We start from the raw sequence: 25,823 nt of genomic DNA, 5'->3' as shown, positions 1-25,823 counted from the left end.
AAACTACCCTGGAAGGTGCACAAAGCCTAAACCTGATTAAAACTACTAACAATCCGCACCCGGGGCCTACATATTTCTTCCATCATCCACATCTAAAAAGGCGACCCGAACTCCACCGACCTAAGTACTCTGGTGTCAGGGGCTCGTGGTCACCGGCGGCTCGTTATACTGTAGTATAATTCAATTCCGTTTGATTTCTTACTTCCACTTACGTTTTATCTGTATTGCATTGAACATATCTACACACAAGTGCATATAACGATGAAATGCGCTTTGTGCCGGCTTTGAACGAAATATGTTCCACTCACTCACATACTTTCTGTTGGAAATAGTAATGGCCACATTACTCTTCCATCTCAAGCTTTAATTCAGTATTGCCCGGTTCTGTACCAGATTTCTTTTTTCGGCAGTGTTAATTGTACATAAGCAGTGATACACAACAATTTGGATATGTTTATTGGTGAAGTATTGGCCAGTCTGCAACTCGTGTACACGTGTTTACTGAATATAAAAGAAGATACAGTATCTGATCAAAACTGTGCGTACGCCTATCAACGGACATCAGTCTGGGGAGGTGTCCACCCATCGTCTGTAGGATGGCTTGAACTCTCCTAGAGACACTTTCATTGCGGTGTCTGAATGCCTGTGGAGGAATGGCAGCCCATTCTTCTTTAAGAGCAGAAACCAGAGAAGGTAGAAATGTCGGACGATGTGGTCTGGAGCGAAGTCCAGGTTCTAACTCATCCCATAAGTTTTCAATTGGATTCAGGTTGGGTCTCTGGGCAGACCAGTCCATTTCAGGAATGCTCACAGTTGCTGGTTCATCGCATTGTCCACTGTCATGTTGAAACAAGCAGTCATCGTATCCGAACTGCCCCCTGCTGTACACAGTACACATCCCCGTAAAATATGTACGCCGGCCGCTGTGCCCGAGCGGCTCTAGGCGCTTCAGTCTGGAACCGCGCTACTGCTATGATCGCAGGTTCGAATCCTACCTCGGGCATGCATGCGTGTGATGTCCTTAGGTTAGTTAGGTTTAAGTAGTTCTAGGTCTAGGGGACTGATGACCTCAGATGTTAAGTCCCGTAGTGCTTAGAGCCATTTGAACTATTTTTGAAAATATGTACACTCATGCTCATAAATTAAAGATAAAGCTGATACGTGGTGAAACAACGCTCTGGTGGGCGGTTTGCGGGTTTAAATCACCTCGGGGTATGACCATGCGGTGCATTTGACCTGTGGTCGTCGCACGGTGGCGCTGGCAGCATTCCACATACGCAGAGGTGTGTTCGTGCATGTCAGAGTACGGTGCAGTGAGTAAGTGTGCAGACGTTTTCAGACGTGCTAATGGTGACTGTGTGTTGAAAATGGCTCAAAGAACACATATTGATGACGTCATGAGGAGTAGAATACTAGAGCGACTGGAGGCTGGTCAAACACAGCAGGTCGTAGCAGGGGCCCTCCGTGTGCCACAAAGTGTGATCTCAAGATTATGGCAACGATTCCAGCAGACAGGAAACTTGTCCAGGCGCTACAGTACGGGACGTCCACAGTGTACAACACCACAAGATGACTGATATCTCACCATCAGTGCCCGCAGACGGCCACGGAGTACTGCAGCTAGCCTAGCTCGGGACCTTACCGCAGCCACTGGAACAGTTGTCTCCAGACACACAGTCTATAGACGACTGAACAGACATGGTTTATTCGCTCAGAGACCTGCAAGGTGCATTCCACTGACCCTGCTCACAGGAGAGCCCTTAAATCCTGGTGTCAAAAACACAGTACATGGTCATTGTAAGTCCCAGATTATGTTCACGGACGAGTCCAGGTATAGTCTGAACAGTGATTCTCGCTTGGTTTTCATCTGTCGTGAACCAGGAACCAGATACCAATCCCTTAATGACCTCGTAAGGGATCTGTATGGAGGTCGTGGTTTCATGACGTGGGGTGAGATTATGACTGGTGCACGTACACCCCTGCAAGTCTTTGACAGAGGAATTGTAACAGGTCAGGTGTACCAGGACGTCATTTTGCACCAGTATGTCCGCCTTTTCAGAGGTGCAGTAGGTTCCACCTTTCTCCTGATGGATGATAACGCACGACCCCACCGAGCTGCCATCGTGGAGGAGTACTTTGAAACAGAAGGTATTAGGCGAATGGAGTGCCCTGCCTGTCCTCCAGACTTAAACCCCATCTAGCACGTCTGGGATGCTCTCGGTCGACGTATCGCTGCACGTCTTCCAACCCCTACGACACTTCAGGAGCTCCGGCAGGCACTGCTGCAAGAATGGGAGGCTATACCCCAGCAGCTGCTCGACCACCTGATCCAGAGTATGCCTACCTGTTGTGCGGCCTGTGTACGTGTGCATGGTGATCATATCCCATGTTGACATCGGGGTACATGTGCAGTGTCGTCATCCATCAGACGAAATCGTCATTAACAGTGCCGAAATCTCAGACCAAAAAGGATCGAGTACTTTGGAATACATTGTGGTCGTCATGGAGTAATTGCCAATATATTCTCTCGCCTTGCTATCCAAAGGTCTTTGACGAAAATATCTTTGACCATTGGGGTTCGAGCCTTCGATTTATATTATCTAGTGCCTTGGCTACAGAGGTCACTGTTGAAGGCGCCACGATCTCCTTTGTGAATTCATCTTTCGTTGGACGACGTGCACACCATAATGTTTGCCGCATCTCTGCAAAACAATTTTGTTTTAAATACAAAACAAATCTTGAGGTTCTTAGCGTTCGTCGTCGACATGAAGTGTCGAAGCTGCAAACAGTGATTTTTTGAAGATCGAGTATCAGACTACAGGAAAGTCGTAACCAATGTATAGGCATATCGGATGTTTCTTTTCGGAAGATTAGTTCAATTGTACAGAGTTCGCTGTCAGTCTTTCTCTGTGGCTTGTAAGTTTGCAAAGCTTGATGTTTGTGAAGTCGTCAAATCGCACAGACGTTGGGCTACTACGTTAAACTACCTGAGTGAACTGATGCGAAGCTTAGAATAAGTACGTATGATATCCGAGTGCACCATTTTAATAACGCAGTACGAAATGCTACACGCTATTTTCGCAGAGATGCCACTTACGAAGATTATCAGACCCCTTCTGAATACGATACGTTTAACGGTTCCCCGCCATCATCGGCACTCGTGCTAATAATTTCCGTATTACACCTTGCATAGTCCTCATCGTTCTAGACAACGTTCTGTTTTCCTGGGTGGAGGGAGTTCGATTTGTATGATCGTTAGTTTTTACACTTTATAAATCCTAGTCTGTTGCCTGCTGTCTCTCTTTACAGTACCCTTCTAACAAGATTTATAACGTAATAAAACAATTAAAAGTCAAACAGTCAATTGGCGTAGAAGATGGTGTAACATCCCATAACATAAATTCAGCGACAGTGAATTAAAGCACTTCATACATCCATTGAAACACACGGAGGTATTCTTCCGTAATCATTAAATTTATATAAAATAAAGTCAGACTTTAAGCTAGGCAATAGAGGTGAATTGGAAAACAACAGAACAATACCACTGGTTTTCGCTTGGAAAAATCCGTAGAATAATGTCATGATATATCAGACTTAAACTACATACTACCGTCAACACAGCAAAGTGGAGGAGACTCAATAAATCGACAGCAAGAGATTTTGCTGAGAATTTTCTAAATGCCCTTGTCTGAAGTACCAGGCGAGCTGTTAGTGGGCAATTGGACATAAATGGGAGCCATTATCAGTTCCCGTGTTTGATTTGCAACCAGCACAATTTTACCGAAAACTTCTGTCGAAACTATTTGTAATTTGTTGAGACATAATGTTGTCCAATGAACCAGAATAATGGGTTGCAGTAAGCTCTGTCTCATACATTAGACTAAGTAGACCATTTAAGACTAATAATGACATTATATCAATACGGGATTCGATGAAAATGCTATTCTATTATAAAATCTTACGCATCAAAGAGAAGATAGTTACACAGAAATCAGACATAATGTTGGGAGGAATGTGATTAGTTACAGATGTGATTTTATAACTGTCAAATTCAGCTTCCTACAAGGTGTCGATATCGGACCAATACTGTTTACTTATTATGTTGATGCAGTCGCTCAAACTGTTAATCAGAAACTTAGAATGTGTGTGTATGACGTGACAGGTATCTACACCGCTCAGACAAGGATGAGCCTGAAAATGAGGCAATTCTGAACAGAGGAAAGAAAAATATATGTCTGCTTTAAAACAATTTATGTAGCATTTGAGCAGATAGTGTGAAGTGAGTAATGTAGATATTTTTAAAAAATAGTGAAGGAAGTGAAGAAATAGCCTGTACTATGTGTTAAGGTACCACTGCAGATAAGCATTTTACTTAGTGGATCATGTAGAATATAGATACGTTACATAAAACTACTCGTATATGCTTACAGAAACCACCCCCCCCCCCCCCTGATCCGCAAAACAGTGAAAAGGAGGAGGTTTTGGACTCGTGTTTACACACGTCTGATTCTTCTCATCTATAGGGTTGGGTTGTTTGAGCGAGGAGACCAGACAGCCAGGTTCAAATCGTTCAAATGGCTCTGAGCACTATGGGACTTAACATCTGAGGTCATCAGTCCCCTAGAACTTAGAACTACTTAAACCGAACTAACCCAAGGACAGCACACACCTCCATGCCCGAGGCAGGATTCGAACCTGCGACCGTAGCGGTCGCGCCTAGAACCGCTCGGCCACACCGGCCGGCAGACAGCCAGGTCATCGGTCTCATCGGATTAGGGAAGGACGGGGAAGGAAGTCGGCCGTGCCCTTTCAAAGGAACCATCCCGGCATTTGCCTGGAGCGATTTAGGGAAATCACGGAGAACCTAAATCAGGATAGCCGGACGTGGGATTGAACCGTCGTCCTCCCGAATGCGAGTCCAGTGTGCTAACCACTGCGCCACCTCACTCGGTCTTCTTATCCATAGTGGAGTGTACAAGATGACTCTTAGAAAGAATACTCTTGTTTTGTAAAAGAGCAGTGCGGTATACTGTAAAAATACCACTCACAATTAACGTCGACTTTTTTGTAACTTTTCATACTGCGACAGTATAGTAGGACGTATACCGTTACCTAACAGAAATATATATACAGAATGAGCGTGGAACTAAATTTAAGAAGTGAATAATTATGTAACTCTGTTTGTTTGTCTGTCTGTCTGTGTGCGCGCGCGCGCACTGTAAAATATATTTACAGTAGAATGTAGATAACATACTAAAAGCATAAAAAGAGGTTTTACACAGACATACATATAAAAATTATAAATGTAATCGAACGTAGAAATTACGTCGTAAGAGCTGCCTGGTTATGAAATTGTATGACGCACCCATTACTCTCAGTTGCAGTTGTCAGGAAGTGTCCTGGAATGGATAAACGAGTTCTAACACACATTTTACTTGTGGCTCGAGACTCATACGCGTACGTTGTTTCGTCAAAATATTCTACACTCGATGTCTTTCAAGTCGATATGACTTCAGAAAACTAAAAAATCAGTAATGGCTGTAATTAGTCTCAAAATAGAAAATAAGGCAATTGCAAGGGTCGAGGAACGAGAAATTCATTTTCTCGGACGCGCGCTTTTCGATGTCTTTGTGTTTCTCAACCACCCGATTCTTGTGAATGGTCCCTGCTAGAACCGCTATCGAGCTCCCGCGAGTAGGCGCATGCGCAGTGGCGTCGGTCCGAGCGTATGTCATGCGCGGCCAGACATCTCGCCCGGACAGTGCACTGGCTGCCGCCGACGAAGACGAGTTACTCGGCACACGATGGTCCACACCAAAGCAAGCTCCGGCAAGAAGGACGAGGTGAGCGCCTACCAGACGCCTTCTTCTAACGCCTATTTACTGCTGTTCGCTTTTGTGTCTGATAACCCGCTGCTCATATTTTTGTCCTGTAATTCCCTTTTACAGTCAACTCCATATGCTATCGATATCAACTTCGCCTCTTTGTGATCTAGTCAGGAAAGATTTGCGGAATAATTAACTGTGTATACCCTGCGGTATACATCTTTATTTCGTTACTCTTTTCTCGTGATCTTTGGGGAACTTGTTTGGAGAAGCGTATGCTTTTAAAATATTTTTGGTAGATAAGGTTACAGCAGTCTTAAAATTTTCTCTACAATGTAGTGTCCTCTGAGTGAGGCAACACACTGAGTTCGTACCTCGAGGGACATAAGCTCAAATTCTGCTCCAGCGAAGTGGTTTTTAGGCCTTCGACTAGCCTGACCGACACCAAAAGAGACATCTGCAATGTGTCCTCATAGACCACTTTGCCGACGATGCGTCCAAGTCTAAACTTCCTGGTTTCTTACAGAATGTTTCGATTAATGTTAAGCATATCCGTAACTCTCCGGTGGCGACAAAATTAGCTCATCATAAATCTTTTCCTTTCAGTTACTAATTTTTTAGCTCGTCCACATTCACAGCGATGCTAGACAGATATTCGGACTTGTCAACTGACTTGCTGTAGATTCTTGCTGCAACATTATATATATATATATATATATATATATATATATATATATATATATATATATGTGTGTGTGTGTGTGTGTGTGTGTGTGTGTGTGTGTGTGTGTGTGTGTTTTAAAAGCCTATACAGCACACTAGCTAGATTTTGGGTTCTAAGTAAATTTTCTTCTGTTACACTGTTGCGAAGTTCTTGCCAAGTACGTGCTGCATCAGTGTTTTATTTCATGAAACTACGCCTCCACATTCTCCATATACAATTCCCAAAGAATAATACGCTAAAATCTTTCTTCCCCCGGCAATATGGGAACGCAAACGAAGTCTGTATGAACCTGCATGCAACATCAGCAATTGAAATTAATATATTCATACAGAATATTTACCTGAGTTCATGGCTACGTTAAGATTTTCTTATGCGCGAAATTTGTTATTTTAATCTCACAGGATAATCATCAGTGGTCACAGAAGTAATTTTTGGTATTTCTCAAGGATAGAGTGACTGCTATTGAACTGATATGTCGACGATTTGGTACAAAACATTACTTGAACATCATTTTTCTTGTAGATGACAGGATAACCTTTCGGAAAACGTTGCTTCGAAACTCTGCTGTCATTTTTCTCCATTTCAAAATATCAATTTGCTATAGGGAGTGGAAACTAGATCTACAGGTAGAAAAATATTGGGTTCTGAACTTTTCTGTAGTTGGTCACCGCTGAAAACGTGTTACGAAATGGAAATATAAATTAAATTTAGCTTGTGAAATAGATGTTGCGAAGCTCCTGTCTATTTGTACGGTACTGTCTATCTACGAGGGACTAAGATTTCAAATGTGTACAAAGGAGGGTCTCTCATACGAGAGTGTCGTGACGATATTGATCAACCGAATATGGAAGCGTTTCGGAACTGGAGATGTCTAAACCTCCAGAATATAAAAACGATATTTTACGACCTAGTATCAGTATCCTGCAGTTTTGTAAATGTCGTTGACGAAGGAAGATGTAGAAAACGCAAGCATCTGGCAGTCATTTTTCTCATGCTCCATCCGAGAACTGAAAGCAAGGCACAAAAGACCCTTAGTCATGTAAAATAATCTTATGTTCCACAAATTTTCAATACATCACTCAATTGTCTTGTTGCTTCGATGATATGTCATTAATCCTTGTACATGATAGTATCCATCAGACTCATACTTCTTGCGTACAAACTTCAAATGACCCAGTGTATACAATACTGAAGAAAGGACTTTTTTATAAGAAAGCAAAGTAATGTTTGCTTATGAATTATGAATTTCATAATCAAGAGTTATAGTATTGTACAACTTATAAATTTAGCGCATCAGCCGGAGGACAACTCTATCCTGATAATGCTCATGTTTCCAGATAAACTACGTTCCTGCATCTATTCTCTATCGTCAACCACTTACTCAGCCCTCATAAATGTTACTACCTGTTAACTACATAAAACGAGCCACGCTTTCTATGCACTTCTAAAAAAAATTTAGAAAAATAAATAAATAAAAATATTATAATATTGTTGAAGTCTGATATGTCCTAGCGTCGATACTTCAAACTTCCTTACTTTTGCTTATGTACGTGTAACTCATGGATGTTAAAAAACTATAGAAGATATACATAAAGCATAACTAGAAATTCTCTTTATTATTGGACTTAAAACCAGCCTTAAATTGCTCGATTGCTACTCCTTAAGTCGATGGATGAAAAAAAATCATAAATCAGAACCTCTAATGGTAAACAACATGACATTCAATGTCTACAGTTCATAGGCAGTTCTCTTCCCAAGTAACTTATACGTAATTACAGGTTTTCTGCATTACTTTGCGCAACTACTGAAGAAAATCATGAGGAACGCCAATTTTTCGCATGCTCTGTTCATGCTCTCATTTATTATTTTAGTAAAAGAACTTATCTCATAATATAGCAATCATTCCGCTAATAAATAATACATTTGAATCGAGCGATGTTTCTATTTGGATTACACCATCTTGCTCAACATCTCACAATGTTGTCTCATTTCTGCCAATAAAAAATTGCCAATATAGAATCATCATCGCGGCTATTCGACATATAGCAGAATGGCGTTGCACCCTCTCTGGCCTGGATGCACGCACTGATTGGGTTGGGTGGGGTGTCGTAAGGCCATCTTCGGAGGCAAGCAGCCTCACAGCTGTTGTAACTGGTCCTTGACATCCTGGATAACGGCGCTGGGACAGAGTTGGCGTCCCAGCTGGACTCCGAGATCTGGGGATCTGCCTGGTAATGGGAGTACCTCAACATCACGCAGATAGTTCACAGAGACGCATGGCGTGTGTGGACGAGCATTATCCTGTTGAAAAATGCCACGACGATACTGTAGCTTGAAGAGTCACATATGAGGGCGCAGCGCGTCCGTGACACACCGTTGTACATACAGAGTTCCCTCGACCAATGCCAGCCGTGACCTGAAGTCATACCGAGTGCCTGCCTACCCCCGCTGTGTGTCTTCAACACATCTGAAGAACAGGACCTCTTGGCAGGTTTCTCACCGACCATGGTCATCCAGACTAGTGCAGAACTGCGGTTCATCGCTGAACGCAATTCATTCGTAGTCCACACTTCATGGTCATGGCACTACTCCAAACACACCAGTTTGTGTTCTGGTGTTAACAGCAGCCAGTGTATGGGACGTTAATTCCCTAGTTCGGTTGCTGCTTCTCGTCTCGGACCAATAGTGCGGGAGTCCGTTACTTGTTCTCGCGCAGCAGATGCGGATGTGAAAGGGTTTCGATGTGTTGGTGCAAAATATGGCAATCCTTCCTGGTACTGGTCAGACGTGGTCGTCCAGAACCTTGACGAAGAGTGTGGCCCCCATCACGTGTTCTCATGCAACTCAATATCGGACCACTGTCACATCCGAATGCTACACATATCCACCTGGCCAAATGGAGACCCTCAATCAGGCCCCTCTCAAACTCTGTCACGTGCAAATAACGCTGTCTCACACGAGTACGTGACGTCTCCGCGTCCATCTACATAATACTCCGCAAACCACCGTACGGTGTATGACGAATGTCTAGAAGCCTCCTATGAGCCCTAATTTCTCTCATTTTATCTTCGTGCTTCTTATGCGATATATACGATGGCAGCATTAGAATCGATGAGCAGACGGCCTCAAATGTCGATTCTCTAAATTTCCGCAATAGTGCCGTGCGAAGCGTCCTCTACTCTTCAGGAATCCCCATTTGTGTTCACGAAGCACTTTCGTAACACTTGCGTCCTGATCGACGCTACCGGTAACAAATACGAGGTGCATTCAAGTTCTAAGGCCTCCGATTTTTTTTCTAATTAACTACTCACCCGAAATCGATGAAACTGGCGTTACTTCTCGACGTAATCGCCCTGCAGACGTACACAATTTCACAACGCTGACGCCATGATTCCATGGCAGCGGCGAAGGCTTCTTTAGGAGTCTGTTTTGACCACTGGAAAGTCGCTGAGGCAATAGCAGCACGGCTGGTGAATGTGCGGCCACGGAGAGTGTCTTTCATTGTTGTAAAAAGCCAAAAGTCACTAGGAGCCAGGTCAGGTGAGTAGGGAACATGAGGAATCACTTCAAAGTTATTATCACGAAGAAACTGTTGTGTAACGTTAGCTCGATGTGCGGGTGCGTTGTCTTGGTGAAACAGCACACACGCAGCCCTTCCCGGACGTTTTTGTTGCAGTGCAGGAAGGAATTTGTTCTTCAAAATATTTTCGTTGGATGCACCTGTTACCGTAGCGCCCTTTGGAACGCAATGGGTAAGGATTACGCCCTCGCTGTCCCAGAACATCGACACCATCATTTTTTCAGCACTGGCGGTTACCCGAAATTTTTTTGGTGGCGGTGAATCTGTGTGCTTCCATTGAGCTGACTGGCGCTTTGTTTCTGGATTGAAAAATGGCATCCACGTCTCATCCATTGTCACAACCGACGAAAAGAAAGTCCCATTCACGCTGTCGTTGCGCGTCAACATTGCTTGGCAACATGCCACACGGGCAGCCATGTGGTCGTCCGTCAGCATTCGTGGCACCCACCTGGATGACACTTTTCGCATTTTCAGGTCGTCATGCGGGATTGTGTGCACAGAACCCACAGAAATGCCAACTCTGGAGGCGATCTGTTCAACAGTCATTCGGTGATCCCCCAAAACAATTCTCTCCACTTTCTCGATCGTGTCGTCAGACCGGCTTGTGCGAGCCCGAGGTTGTTTCAGTTTGTTGTCACACGATGTTTTGCCTTCATTAAACTGTCGCACCCACGAACGCACTTTCGACACATCCATAACTCCATCACCACATGTCTCCTTCAACTGTCGATGAATTTCAATTGGTTTCACACCACGCAGATTCAGAAAACGAATGATTGCACGCTGTTCAAGTAAGGAAAACGTTGCCATTTTATGTATTTAAAACAGTTCTCATTCTCGGCGCTGGCGGTAAAATTCCATCTGCCGTACGGTGCTGCCATCTCTGGGACGTATTGACAATGAACGCGGCCTCATTTTAAAACAAGCGCATGTGTCTATCTCTTTCCAGTCCGGAGAAAAAAAATCGGAGGCCTTAGAACTTGAATGCACCTCGTACAGCAAGACACCTCTGAACTGCTTTGATGTGTTCCTTTAATCCGACCTGGTGGGAATTCCAAAACTGGAGCAATACCCAGTGCTGGTTTGTGACAGAAGCTCTTCTGTCTCAAGGAAATTTATTACATTCGGACTCAAAATGTGTACAAGAATTCTGCTGCAAACCGATATTAAGGATATTGGTATGTAATTATACGAGCCCGTTCTTTTGCCTTTCTCATATAACAGCATCACCTGCTAGAACCTGGGGCTCTTCCCTGGGCGAGAGATTTCGCGATAAATGTAGGTTCAGTAACGGGCCAATGCCGAAGAGTATAAGAGAGCAGTGGATTGATTAGTTGAGGTGGCATTTGTACTCAGGTGATTCATCTGAGTAGGTTTGCGGAGAGATTATCGCCGCACGACGGGAATTAATAGACTTTGAACGCGGAATAGTGGTTGAAGCTACACGTAAGGAACATTCCATTTCGGATCTCGTTAGGGAATTCAATATTCCGAAATCCACAATGTCAAGATTGTGCCTAGGAAACCAAATTTTAGGTATTACCTCTAACCAAAGACAACGCAGTGGTTGACGACCTTCACTTAACGACCGAGAGCATCAACAAAAAAAATGGTTCAAATGGCTCTGAGCACTATGGGACTTAACATCTGTGGTCATCAGTCCCCTAGAACTTAGAACTACTTAAACCTAACTAACCTAAGGACAGCACACAACACCCAGCCATCACGAGGCAGAGAAAATCCCTGACCCCACTGGGAATCGAACTGGGAACCCGGGCGTGGGAAGCGAGAACGCTACCGCACGACCACGAGATGCGGGCAGAGCATCAACAGTTGCACACAGTTGTCAGTGCTAATAGACATGTAACATTGCTTGAAACAGCAGCAGAAATCAACGTGGGACACACGACGAACGTATCCGTTAGAGCAGTGCGGCGAAATTTGGCGTTAATGGGCTATGGTAGCAGACGACCGACGCTAGCGCCTTTGTTAAAAGCACGACATCGCCTGCGGCGCCTCTTCTGGGCTTGTGACAATATCGGTTGGACAATAGACGACTGGAAAACCATGGCCTGGCCAGATGAGTTCACGATGTCAGTTGACAAGAGCTCAGAGTTCGAGTATGGGGCACAGCACACAAAGCCATGGGTCCAGGTTGTCAATAAGGCACTGTGCAATCTGGTGGTGGCTCTATAAAGATGTGGGCTATGTTTACATGGAAAGGACTGGGTTTTCGGTTATGTGCGATTACTTAGAAGCCATTTGCAGTCTTTCATGGACTTCATGTTCCCAACAACGGTAGAATTTTTATGGATGACAATGCGCCATGACGGTCGTAGGTTCGAATCCTGCCTCGGCATGGATGTTTGTGATGTCCTTAGGTTAGTTAGGTTTAAGTAGTTCTAAGTTCTAGGGGACTGATGACCTCAGAAGTTAAGTCCCATGGTGCTCAGAGCCATTTGAACCATTTTGAATGAGCCATGTTGTCGGCCCACAACTCTTTGCAATTGGTCTGAAGAACACTTTGGCCATTTCGAGCCAATGATTTGGCCACCCAGATTGCCTAACATGAATCCCATGGAACATTTGTTGGAATAAAGGCGACGTCAGTTCATGCACTGTCTTGCACCGACAACACGCTCACAATTACGGACGGCTGCTTAGGCAGCATGACTCAATATTTCCTCAGGGGACTTGTTGAGTCCATGCCACGTCGAGTTACTGTACTACGCCGAGAAAAACGAGGTCAGACACGCTATTAGGAGGAATTTCCTGACCTTTGCCACCTCAGCGTATGTCCTACCAGATCGGGTAACAGCACGAAACACGAACACCACTAATGCGCCGGTGGCCGTTCTCAGTCTCTCAGAGAATTGAACTCTAACCATTTACATATCCGCCGATGGTGTGTATGTGTGCGAAGTTACATGGACATCCGACCCAAGCATGTCTTCTGTATGCTTCACAGTTATTATCAGGCAGTGTACATTCTATCTGTCAATATCACATCCATTACAATTCTAGTGACAAGTTGTAAGAATTATGAATTTGCTATTGAATAAAAACCAAATCCACCCCAAAAAGAGGAAAAGAAAGCTGTGCTATTTGCTGTTCAACAGGATCAGAAAAATGGGTAATATTTGATGTGAATATAGCAACTTCTCAAACGTTCTTATATTAAAAATATATATTCCGTCAGCTATATATCGAATATTGACGTAAATGTTGTTTGATCTCAGTATTTCCCAAGAGTTTCCATCAGTAGGGCTTAATCATGTCGTCACGTTATAGGATTTTTGCTTAAATAGCTAATAGCTACACTGATGGAAGAAAAATCGCAATATGAAAAATTACATTACGAAAAAATTATAAAAACATTATTAAATTACATTAATGTAGAGTAATGAAATTTCGGTAATACATTTGTCTAGGAAATATATATAAATATTTACCATGGCAAGGTCATAGGTTAACGTAAGCTCGAGAAAAGCCATTGCAAGTGTGAACTGCTCGTACATTAATAACCGATGTAACCGCCACAATGTTGAAAGCAAAAATTTAAAGGTGCTTGCATTGTGTTGTACAAGGTAATGGCTGTCAATTCGTGCAATGGGGTCTATAGGTGTAGCACTTCGTCGGTCAATACAGGGTCGGTTGATACTGTTTTTGGATGACGCTGAAGTTATCGTCCGATGATGTTCTATATGTACTCGATTGGAGACAGCTCTAGTGATCGAGCATACTCTCCGTGGAGCATGTTGAGTTAAAACATCAGTATGTTGGCAAGCGTTATCCTGGGAAAACATACCTGGAATGCTATTCAAATGGTTCAAATGGCTCTAAGCACTATGGGACTTAACATCTGAGGTCATCATTCCCCTAGACTTAGAACTACTTAAACCTAACTAAACTAGGGACATCACACACATCCATACCCGAGGCAGGATTCGAACGTGCGACCGTAGCTGGAATGCTATTCGTGAATGGCAGGAAAGCAAATCGAATCACCAAATTGATGAACAAATTTGCAGTCAGGATGCGTGGGATAACCACGAGAGTGCTCCTACTGTCATACGAAATCGCACTCCAGACCATAGCTCCAGGTGTAGGCCCAGTGAATCTAGTATGCAAACACATTAGTTGCAGGCCATCAGCTGGAATCCTTGTAACCAACACACCATCACTATGCACGAAGGCAGAACCACCTTTCATCAGAAAAAGTAACAGACTTCCGTCCTGTTCTCCAATGATCTCTCGCTTGGCACCAAATGGTGGGCCGGCCGTGGTGGCCAAGCGGTTAAAGGCGCTACAGTCTGGAACCGCGCGACCGCTACGGTCGCAGGTTCGAATCCTGCCTCGGGCATGGATGTGTGTGATGTCCTTAGGTTAGTTAGGTTTAAGTAGTTCTAAGTTCTAGGGGACTAATGACCTCAGCAGTTGAGTCCCATAGTGCTCAGAGCCATTTGAACCATTTTTCTAGGGGACTGATGACCTTAGAAGTTAAGTCCCATAGTGCTCAGAGCCATTTGAACCATTTGAACCAAATGGTGGTGGTTTGATGTATGTGGAATACGCGCTACAGGTCGTCTGGCTCGGAGATGTCCTTGGGGTTGGGGTTGGGTTGTTTGGAGGAAGAGAACAAACAGCGAGGTCATCGGTCTCATCGGATTAGGGAAGGAAGCCGGCCGTGCCCTTTCAAAGGAACCATTCCCGCATTCGCCTGGAGCGATTTTAGGGAAATCATAGAAAACCTAAATCAGGATGGCCGGACGCGGGATTGGACCGTCGTCCTCCCGAATGCGAGTCCAGTGTGCTAACCACTGCGCCACCTCGCTGGGTGGAGATGTCCTTCAAGTGACCGATTTGTAACAGTTTGTTGTGTAACTGTCGTCCCAGTTGCTGCTCAGATAGCTGCTGCAGATGCAGTACTGTGCGCTAGAGGTATACCCCAGACACGATGGTCTTCTCTTTCGGTAGTGCCCCGTGGCCGCCCGGAGCCCAAGCTTCTTGCGACCGCACATTCTCGAGACTAATGCTGACAACAATAATGTACAGTGGCTACATTCCTGCCAAGACTTTCTGCAGTGCCGCAGAAGGCACATCCAGCTTCTCGTAGCCTTGTCACACGACTTCGCTCAAACTCGATGAGCCGGCCGGGGTGGCCGAGCGGTTCTAGGCGCTACAGTCTGGAACCGCGCGACCGCTGCGGTCGCAGGTTCGAAACCTGCCTCGGGCATGGATGTGTGTGATGTCCTTAGGTTAGTTAGGTTTCAGTAGTTCTAAGTTCTATGGGACTGATGTCCTCAGCAGTTAAGTCCCATAGTGCTCGGAGCCATTTGAGCCAAACTCGATGAGGTGCTGGTAATTGCGGCTTTGTCACCTTAAAGGTATTCTTGATTAATGTCAACTCACCTTTCAGATGTAGGAACAAGCCTACTAACTTTCGTTTATGTCGCACAACTTCTTCTTCGTGCTGCGATTTTTTTTTTTTCTGTCAATGTATGAGGTGGTGCAGTTATAAGGTGCAGGTCCCAAGAAGTCGTAAGGCTATATATTCATGCTGGGTTACATTACTCCACTGAAACGAAAGTGGGTTGTGAGCACTAAACATGTCGAGGACAGATACAGTTTAATTATCCTTCAACGCCGGAGCGCTGCCTCAGTATGTCAAGGACGTGAGCAGGAACAGACCCTGCCCTGTTACGAAGCCATCTGTGCAACCACTTGAAATAATTTTCCAAAAATCACATCGAAGCCGTATCGAGAGGGCTAGACGGTGATTTGAGAACTACTTGTCCATTACGTTTACCGCATCACTTAATAAAAGTATACTATGGAACCTTATTTTGAATTTGAAGCCATTTTGACTATTTTTCGACCGTGACTGTCTCAAGAAATATGTAAAGGTTTTTTTAAATTACCGCTACCAGTCACAAACTTTGTCAACTATTGTATTACTTATTTATTTAGCGACATGTTTCGAGGGTTAAACCTCATCTTCAGGCTAAATGGCATTACAGAAACAACTTTACAATAAGATCAGACTGATATTACATAGTCTTTTCGTAAATGCTGTGGTCATCCTGTGGAAGAGAAAATTTAGTAAGAGGCGATGTAACTTTGGGACACATTGACTGTTTCAGACTTGGCAAACCGAATAATCAGCTATAGCGAAATATATAAATGAAACAGGACACAGTGTTACAATAGAAAACGATCTCAAAGTACTACATAATTTAGAAAAGAGCTGGAAAATGGACATCTTGGAAGAAAAGGAAATATTCATCCATGGCTACATGGGGAATAACGAGATCCTGAATGAAATGACAGACTTCAAAAATTCACATTTCTTTTCCAATTTCACTACAATACTCCTAGAATAAAAGATACATAACATGACAGTCGTTTGACTCTAGCCCCAGCAATAGCTTAGAAATATGTAAAATAAATAGTTTATATCATGATGTGTCAACAATATTGTAACAGGCGTTCAATTTGTAATGTATTTCGTCAACCTACATCTGTAATACAGTAACAAGACGTGCAGACGACATGTAAACATCTGACACCACAAGGATCGACAAATCGATGTTGTTGTGGTCTTCAGTCCTGAGACTGGTTTGATGCAGCTCTCCATGCTACTCTATCCTGTGCAAGCTTCTTCATCTCCCATTACCTACTGCAACCTACATCCTTCTGAATTTGCTTAGTGTATTCATCTCTTGGTCTCCCTCTACGATTTTTACCCTCCACACTGCCCTCCAATACTAAATTGGTGATCCCTTGATGCCTCAACACATGTCCTACCAACCGATCCCTTCTTCTAGTCAAGTTGTGCCACAAACTCCTCTTCTCCCCAATTCTATTCAATACCTCCTCATTAGTTATGTGATCTACCCATCTAATCTTCAGTATTCTTCTGTAGCACCACATTTCAAAAGCTTCTATTCTCTTCTTGTCCAAACTACTTATCGTCCATGTTTCACTTCAATACATGGCTACACTCCATACAAATACTTTCAGAAATGACTTCCTGACACTTAAATCTATACTTGATGTTAACAAATTTCTCTTCTCGACAAATCGATAGTGAAATCGAAACCAGCTGTATTTCGACCGCCATCTTGTCCACTGCAATACAGAACTGTTTGTGATCGTATTTCCAAGTTACTGCTATATTAGTTACAATTTGTGAACAGTGACCAAGAGAGCCACGGAAGTGGATACACCGCAACACACCAGAAGAACAAAGTGAGTGACTGTTACACAACATTTTCGTGCAAACATCAGTCCAGCTTCCAAAGTGACATCGCCTTTTACTCGGTTTTCTCTTCTTCCACAGGATGACTACAGCATTGACGAAAAGACTATGTAATATCAGTATGGTCTTATTGTAAAGTTGTTTTTGTAATGCCATTTAGCCTGAATAAGAGGTTTAACCCTCGAAACATGTCGCTAAATAAATAAGTAATGCAACAGTTGATAAAGTTTGTGACTGGTAGCGGTGCTTTAAAAAAAACCTTTACATATAAGGAACCTTATGTTTTAATGTCTCTTTGACAAAGGAGTTATTGGTCATTTGACACAAATTTGTATAGCACAAGGATGGGACAAGAATTCGAGCAGTACATTTTCAAAGAAACAGAGATTTGGACCCCGCTCCTCCCAAATGCGAGAGCATGTGGAATCCGATCGACAGAGACGTTGACCTAGGCCACCTCCTTGGTGCTATTCGAGAGGAGTAGCCTATGTGCCAACAACAGGTCTCACCCTCCCCATTTCCTTGATCCATAATAGCATAGACCCACCACTACACTGCGCACGCACTCATTACAGTCATCCACACGACACACATACACTCACGACACTTCATAACAGGAGGGAGGAAGGCAACGACAAATCACATCCACTAGGAACCTGTTCGAAACGCCAATGAAGTATTCCTGCACCTTCTCCCTGAAATGCATTCTCTGAGTATGAGACTCTACGTTATGTTGCAAAGGCTTAGTGCAGACCGTGAGTAACATGTTAAACAGGGATATGCAGGGTGAACCCATATTAAAAATTCATCAGAGAACTATGAACTTTATCCATAAGCAACATCTCAAAATACCCGCTACTGAACAAGGAAAAGTGCACTGATTTTATCTCCGCTCATATCCAGCGACATCTGGAACATAGCCTCATAACCCTTATTGAAATTTCCTCATTAAAGGCGATGTCTTAGTAGCGCCGCGACTCGCTTGCCCACAAAGACGTGCGAGCTAACTACACAGTCGATAAGTCCTCCGGAAAAATCTGGGTTGGGACATTGTTTGCTCGCTAGATAAGTGATACTCTGCCAAACAGCTAACGAGATAGGACGTTTCCTAGACCTATCGCCGTCATTCTTGTTCCGAGATAGCCTATCGATTTTAGAGTAAGTCAGCCTGAAGGATTTAGATCTAATTCTTCCATTGCGTTCCGAAATGCTTATGAACTGCAGATTGGTTTAATGCAGTGGCCGGTAGATAGCGCCACACCAAAACATCGCAACGATTATTGAGTACTGCTTTAGTGCTGCACATGTACAAGATCACATACATGGAACAGAAACTGCTGCATGTATAACGACACAAGATATCCCAGTTTTTATAATACCACTGCACTTTCTGCAATAACGATGTCCTCCTGAGTCATATGTCATACATAGTTTCGAAGTTGTACAAATGTGATTTTCCCCCTTCTTATTATGAAAGACTAAACAAAAGCACTCCACCAAACTTTCAAAATACTTTCCTCACAGATATATAAGAACAAAATATGTTGCATGTAGCGGATATGAGAACGTGGTCATTTCTGATTAGAAATAATTTTTCATAACTTGTTAGAGTGTATTAACATTAATCGTGGGACACACTTAAGAACAGGACATATCACCTAGAGACGAATACGAGTATTTTAAAAGGCGGCGCCATCTTGCTTGGTTCAACGGTTCAACTAGGAAATATATGACGCACTTCGCGTATACAGCCTACACTAAAACATCATTTTATCAGGTTGGACTCAACAAATGGTTCTAAGCAATATGGGACTTGACATCTGAGGTCATCAGTCCCCTAGACTTAAACCAAACTAACCTAAGAACATCACACACATCCATGCCCGAGGCAGGATTCGAACCTACGACCGTAGCAGCAACTCGGTTCCAGACTGAAGCGCCTAGAACCGCTCGGCCACCGAGGCCGGCTATCAGGTTGGACTGATCGACCATCAAGTGCGAATGGTCTCAGATAGGTTTGCCTCATTAGAAAGTATGACGGAAACGTTGATTTCTATTCGCAAACTGTCCATCAAACACGCCTGTTACCTCAAGGAACTCAGTTTAGAAAATGCTGACCGATGCCATTCCGTGGCAAGGCACTGGAATCGCATCCGGAAGGACCGTTCATCCAAATTTATGTTTTCCACAACTTCCTAAATCCCTTAACGTAAATGCAGGGACGGTTTTTATAAAAAGAATACGGCCGACTTCATTCCCCATACTTTTCCACTTCGATTTTGTTCGCCGCTTCTAATGAGCTCACATTCGACTCGACGTTGAACACTAAACTTCCACAGTTCTGCGCTTAGAATTATTCTTTCACTGCGGATGCACACCAAGCCCAATCTCTTGCCAGAATCCGAAATGGCGAGTGAGGGGTACATGGATAGGAAGCGCTACGTTAGTAACAGGCCAGGAATTTGGGCCAGATGGGTAATGGAATCGGATGTCCGACGCGGGTAAGGCGACTGCTCGCGTTAAGTGGGAAATCTAGTTTCGAGTACCAGTCTGGCACAAACTTTCACCTGTTACCATTGATTCACTTCGGCGTCCAAATGGTGCTAGTGTCACTGAAAACCTTTAAATATTGTTTGTATGGCAACTGGATCCTGTCAAAAGTATCCAGACACCCTTGTTGTTGATGTGGTCTTCAGTCCTGAGACTGGTTTGATGCAGCTCTCCATGCTACTCTATCCTGTGCAAGCTTCTTCATCTCCCAGTACCTACTGCAACCTACATCCTTCTGAATCTGCTTAGTGTATTCATCTCTTGGTCTCCCTCTACGATTTTTACCCTCCACGCTGCCCTCCAATGCTAAATTTGTGATCCCTTGATGCCTCAAAACATGTCCTACCAACCGATCCCTTCTTCTAGTCAAGTTGTGCCACAAACTTCTCTTCTCCCCAATCCTATTCAATACCTCCTCATTAGTTACGTGATCTACCCACCTTATCTTCACCATTCTTCTGTAGCACCACATTTCGAAAGCTTCTATTCTCTTCTTGTCCAAACTATTTATCGTCCATGTTTCACTTCCATACGTGGCTACACTCCATACAAATACTTTCAGAAACGACTTCCTGACACTTAAATCTATACTCGATGTTAACAAATTTCTCTTCTTCAGAAACGATTTCCTTGCCATTGCCAGTCTACATTTTATATCCTCTCTACTTCGACCATCATCAGTTATTTTACTCCCTAAATAGCAAAACTCCTTTACTACTTTAAGTGTATCATTTCCTAATCTAATCCCCTCAGCATCACCCGATTTAATTTGACTACATTCCATTATCCTCGTTTTGCTTTTGTTGATGTTCATCTTATATCCTCCTTTCAAGACACTGTCCATTCCGTTCAACTGCTCTTCCAAGTCATTTGCTGTCTCTGACAGAATTACAATGTCATCGACGAACCTCAATGTTTTTATTTCTTCTCCATGAATTTTAATACCTACTCCGAATTTTTCTTTTGTTTCCTTTACTGCTTGCTCAATATACAGATTGAATAACATCGGGGAGAGGCTACAACCCTGTCTCACTCCTTTCCCAACCACTGCTTCCCTTTCATGCCCCTCGATTCTTATAACTGCCATCTGGTTTCTGTACAAATTGTAAATAGCCTTTCGCTCCTTGTATTTTACCCCTGCCACCTTCAGAATTTGAAAGAGAGTATTCCATAATTACATGTATTACATAATGAATTGATCTCTAGATGTTACGAGATGCGGACGAGCCTACATAAAAAAAGACGGGGAGTACTGTGCTGGCTGTAGTGTCAGTACAGAAGTACTAAAAGCAGATCAGGTTGGTTAGGAGAGCTCAGTGACCTCTAACATGGACTTATTACTCGATGTCACCCCAATAACGTATCCACCAGGTACGTTTCAACTCTGCTAAAGCTGACCAGACAGACTGTTGATGCTGTGATTGTGAAGTGCTAAGGCGATTGAACAGCCGTAACTAAATCAAGATAAAACAGACTTCAAGTCTTGACGGACAAGAGACGTCAAAACTTGCAGGGGGTGGTTTTAAAAAATCACATGTTATCAGCGGAAAGAATTCCTCGTGAGCTGTAAAGTGCAACAGCAGTGCAGCTAGCTCAATGATTGTGTGTCGTGAGCTAAAAAGGACGAGGCACTGTGGGCGGCCAGCTCCCCATGAGCCACTCATTTTTGTAATCAGTGCTAATTGACACTTGAAGTGGGGTAAATAGCGACTACACTAGACAGTGGTTGCGGAAAAGGGTGGTTTTGAGTGGTGCATCGCACTGTATCCTGTGGCAATCCGATGGATCGAATGCCTGAAGAAAGTTATCTGCCATCATGTGTAGCCCCAAAGTGAAGTAATGGGGTTACTGTATGTGGGGGGTTTTCGTGGTTAGGGTGTTGCGCTTAGAAAACTCTAAAATTGGAACGATGTGTATACATTTTACAACACTGAGTACTGTGTACTGTAGAAGAACAGTTGAGAAACAATGATTATGTGCATCAGCATGACAATACACCTTGTCATAAAGCAGCATCTGTGAGACAATGGTTTGTGCACAATAACATTCCTGAAATGGACTGGCCTGTTCAGAGCCTCAACATGAACCCAATGGAACACCACTGTGATGAGTTATAACGTCGACTTCACTCCAGACACCAGCGTAGAGAATCACTACCCTCTCTGGTTTCAGCTCTTTAACAACAATGAGCTTCCATTCCATTCCTCCATAGACACCCAGACAACATAATGAAAGTGTCCCAAGCAGAGTTCGATCCGTTATAAAGACGAAGGGTAGGATCAGCCAACGTTAATATCCACTGATAGGTGATAGGTTACTTTTGATCAGATAGTGTATTTTTGAACACAGAACTCCTCAGCAGGTGACTCCTTAACCGAACGAATCGTCAGTTGGAATTGCAGAGGACACAGGATCATCGATATTGGACAGTCCATCAATGCATACATGTCATCTGATATCATGAATCTCCTGTACTGGTACACCAGGTCTATGGTCATGTCCGGATACACCACCACCCAGGCAAACAGCTGCTCAAAACATACATTACACCACATTAGATTCCAGTGGGGCAGTATTATTCTATGGGGTGTATTTACCTGGTCTTCAAATGGTTCAAATGGCTCCAAGTACTATGAGACTTAATATCTGTGGTCATCAGACTTAGAACTACTTAAACCTAACTAACCTAAGGACACCACACACATCCATGCCCGAGGCAGGATTCGAACCTGCGACCGTAACAGCAGCGCGGTTCCAGACTGAAGCGCCTAGAACCGTTCGGTCACAACGGCCTGCCTTGCCTGGTCTTCCATGTGACCTGTGGTAGTAATCGAAGGGCCCATGAACGCATCGCTTAATGCTTGATGTCTTTCCATACGAGGGTTGTACATCTACATGTAAACTCCGCAAGCCACTCAACGGTGTGTGGCGGAGGGCACTTTACGTGCCACTGTCATTACCTCCCTTTTCTGTTCCAGTCGTGTATGGTTCGCGGGTAGAACGACTGTCGGAAAGCCTCCGTGTGAGCTCGAATCTCTCTAATTTTACGTTCGTGATCTCCTCGGGAGGTATAAGTAGGGGGAAGCAATATATTCGATACCTCATCCAGAAACGCACCCTCTCGAAACCTGGACAGCAAGCTACACCGCGATGCAGAGCGCTTCTCTTGCAGAGTCTGCCACTTGAGTTTGTTAAACATCTCCGTAACGCTATCACGGTTACCAGATAACCCTGTGACGAAACGTGCCGCTCTTCTTTGGATCTTCTCTATCTCCCAGGTATGTGAGTGGCTCCAAGACTTCTTATGTAGCAGTACCCAGTATGTTGTCGTCGACGTCGAGTGCTCATCACAGACAAAAGTATAGTCAGGAGTGCCCCGGGGAAGTGAGACGGCATCGCTGTTATTTACTATATACATAAATGATCTGGCGTTCAGGGTGGGCGGCAATCTGTAATTGTTTGATGATAATATCGTGGTGTACGGGAAGGTGTCGAAATTCAGTGACTGTAGGAGGATACTAGAGGACTTACACAAAATTTCTACTCGGTGTGGTGTATGTCACCTAGTTCTAAATGTAGTACAATGTAAGTTGTTACGGATGAACAGGAAAAACAAGCCTGTAATGTTCAGATACAGCTTTAGTAGTGTTCTGCTTGACACAGTCACATCATTTAAATATCAGGGCGTAACGTTGCGAAGCGATGTGAAATGGAACGAGTATTTGACGATTGTGGTAGGGAAGGCGAATTTTGGGAAAGTGTGGTTCACTTGTAAAGTAGACCGTATACAGGAAGCTAGAGCAGCCTATTCTGGAGTACTGCTGGGATTTGTGAGATGTGTATCAGATCGTATTAAAACAAGACGTCAGAATAGTTCAGAGGTGGGCTGATAGGTTTGTTACCGGTAGGTTCGAAAAAGAGGCAAGTATTACGGAGATGCTTCGGAAACTAAAATGGGAATCACTGGAGAGAAGGCGACGTTCTTTTCGAGGAACACTATTCAGAAAATTTAGAGAACCGGCATTTGAAACTGGCTGCAAAACGATTCTGTCACCTGCAACATACGAATATATTGCGCGTAGGGACTGAGAAGATAAGATACAAGAAATTAGGGCTCATACGGTCGCTTACAGGCAGTCGTTTTTCCCTCGCCCTGTTTGCGAGTGGAACAGGAAAAAAATTACTAATAGTGTTGTAAGGTACACTCCGCCACGCACCGCACGGTGGCTTGTGGAGTATATATGCGGAAGTAGATGTAGTTGTAGAAATTGCATAACCTTTGCGTAGACATCAGGTGCCACATACCTGAAGAAACGTTCCAAGGACAGGCGAACCCACGCAGCTTTGTCCGCAGCTCGTGGTCGTGCGGTAGCGTTCTCGCTTCCCGCGCCCGGGTTCACGGGTTCGATTCCCGGCGGGGTCAGGGATTTTCTCTGCCTCGTGATGACTGGGTGTTGTGTGATGTCCTTAGGTTAGTTAGGTTTAAGTAGTTCTAAGTTCTAGGGAACTGATGACCATAGATGTTAAGTCCCATAGTGGTCAGAGCCATTTTTTGAACCACGCAGCTTTACTGCGTTCCTAAGGTTGACCAACGATGTTAAGCAGATGGTTGTAATGTTTTGGCTCGTCCGTACATTCTGATGCTATGCCATAGGGCCGGCCGCGGTGGTCTAGCGGTTCTAGGCGCTCAGTCCGGAACCGCGCGACTGCTACGGTCGCAGGTTCGAATCCTGCCTCGGGCATGGATGTGTGTGATGTTCTTAGGTTAGTTAGGTTTAAGTAGTTCTAAGTTCTAGGGGACTGATGACCACAGATGTTAAGTCCCATAGTGCTCAGAGCCATTTGAACCAGCCATATGCCATAGGTCTTTAGCCCGCCTGGGAGACTGTTCCATCTCCTGGCTGCCTCATGACAGTGTCACGGTAGTTAACACTGGAGGTATGAATGCTTTTTCCCAGAACTAAACTCTCGCGGTATGGGTCGCCATCACCACAGTATGGCGCAGCATTCTCGTTCCTTAACATTCAGACCGATGGAAACCCCGACAACAGGTACGTCATCGCCGTCCGCCCTTTGTCCCCAAATGTTGACCTTAGCCCCGGGCGATAAGCGTACGAACAGGCAGGCGCACCGAATACAATCGCTTTGTGTTTGCACCTCCTTGTTTTTATTTAGTAAGCAAATTGTCTCGTTTGCTCGGGATGTTTGAGTGTCGGGGGAAAGTAGCCGCGCGGTTTGTTTCATCAGACACGGCGAGAAGTCTTTCGGCTTTAAGCCACGAGTTACACCAGTCACCTTTAATAGAGGACGCTTCAGACGTACCGGTCAATACTTTACGTGTGACGACTATAGAGGCAAATCAGCACTCATCTTCCAGTCACTGTTGGCTACAAACTGCATAAGTTTCGTCCTTATATTCGTCTTTTTTGTGTCATTCAGCGTCGCGAAACACATGTAACGCAGGAGAAAGATATTAATTCATTGTTTGCCGGCCGCGGTGGTCTCGCGGTTCTAGGCGCGCAGTCCGGAACCGTGGGACTGCTACGGTCGCAGGTTCGAATCCTGCCTCGGGCATGGATGTGTGTGATGTCCTTAGGTTAGTTAGGTTTAAGTAGTTCTAAGTTCTAGGGGACTGATAACCACAGCAGTTGAGTCCCATAGTGCTCAGAGCCATTTGAACCATTTTAATTCATTCTTTATCAAACGGAGAGATGGGCGATGAAAATTAGTAGTAAAAACTGGAAAATAAAATGTATCTGGAAGTAGAAAGGAGCAGAAGACGTAGTTACGATTGTATTGCATTGAAGGGTAAGTGGGCGGGGCATGCAGCCAGGTAGACTGACCAAGACATAAGAGAGATTAACAGCGACTCATCCGAAGGTG

At 44.1% G+C, this 25,823-nt stretch overlaps 1 protein-coding gene across 1 annotated transcript in view; it reads left to right on the top strand.

Annotated features, from left to right (window-relative positions):
• The first annotated feature begins 5,712 nt into the window (after positions 1–5,712).
• LOC126235120 (uncharacterized) overlaps positions 5,713–25,823 on the top strand; it is a 54,814-nt gene continuing 34,703 nt past the window's right edge. The window contains exon 1 of the mRNA XM_049943857.1: positions 5,713–5,843. Coding sequence (XP_049799814.1) covers positions 5,805–5,843 — 39 coding nt within the window. The 5' untranslated portion in view covers positions 5,713–5,804. The remainder of the gene's footprint in view (positions 5,844–25,823) is intronic.

This window comes from Schistocerca nitens, chromosome 1 (assembly GCF_023898315.1).
Source record: "Schistocerca nitens isolate TAMUIC-IGC-003100 chromosome 1, iqSchNite1.1, whole genome shotgun sequence".
NCBI classification, from domain to species: domain Eukaryota; kingdom Metazoa; phylum Arthropoda; class Insecta; order Orthoptera; family Acrididae; genus Schistocerca; species Schistocerca nitens.
This window is presented reverse-complemented; position numbering and strand designations above follow the sequence as displayed.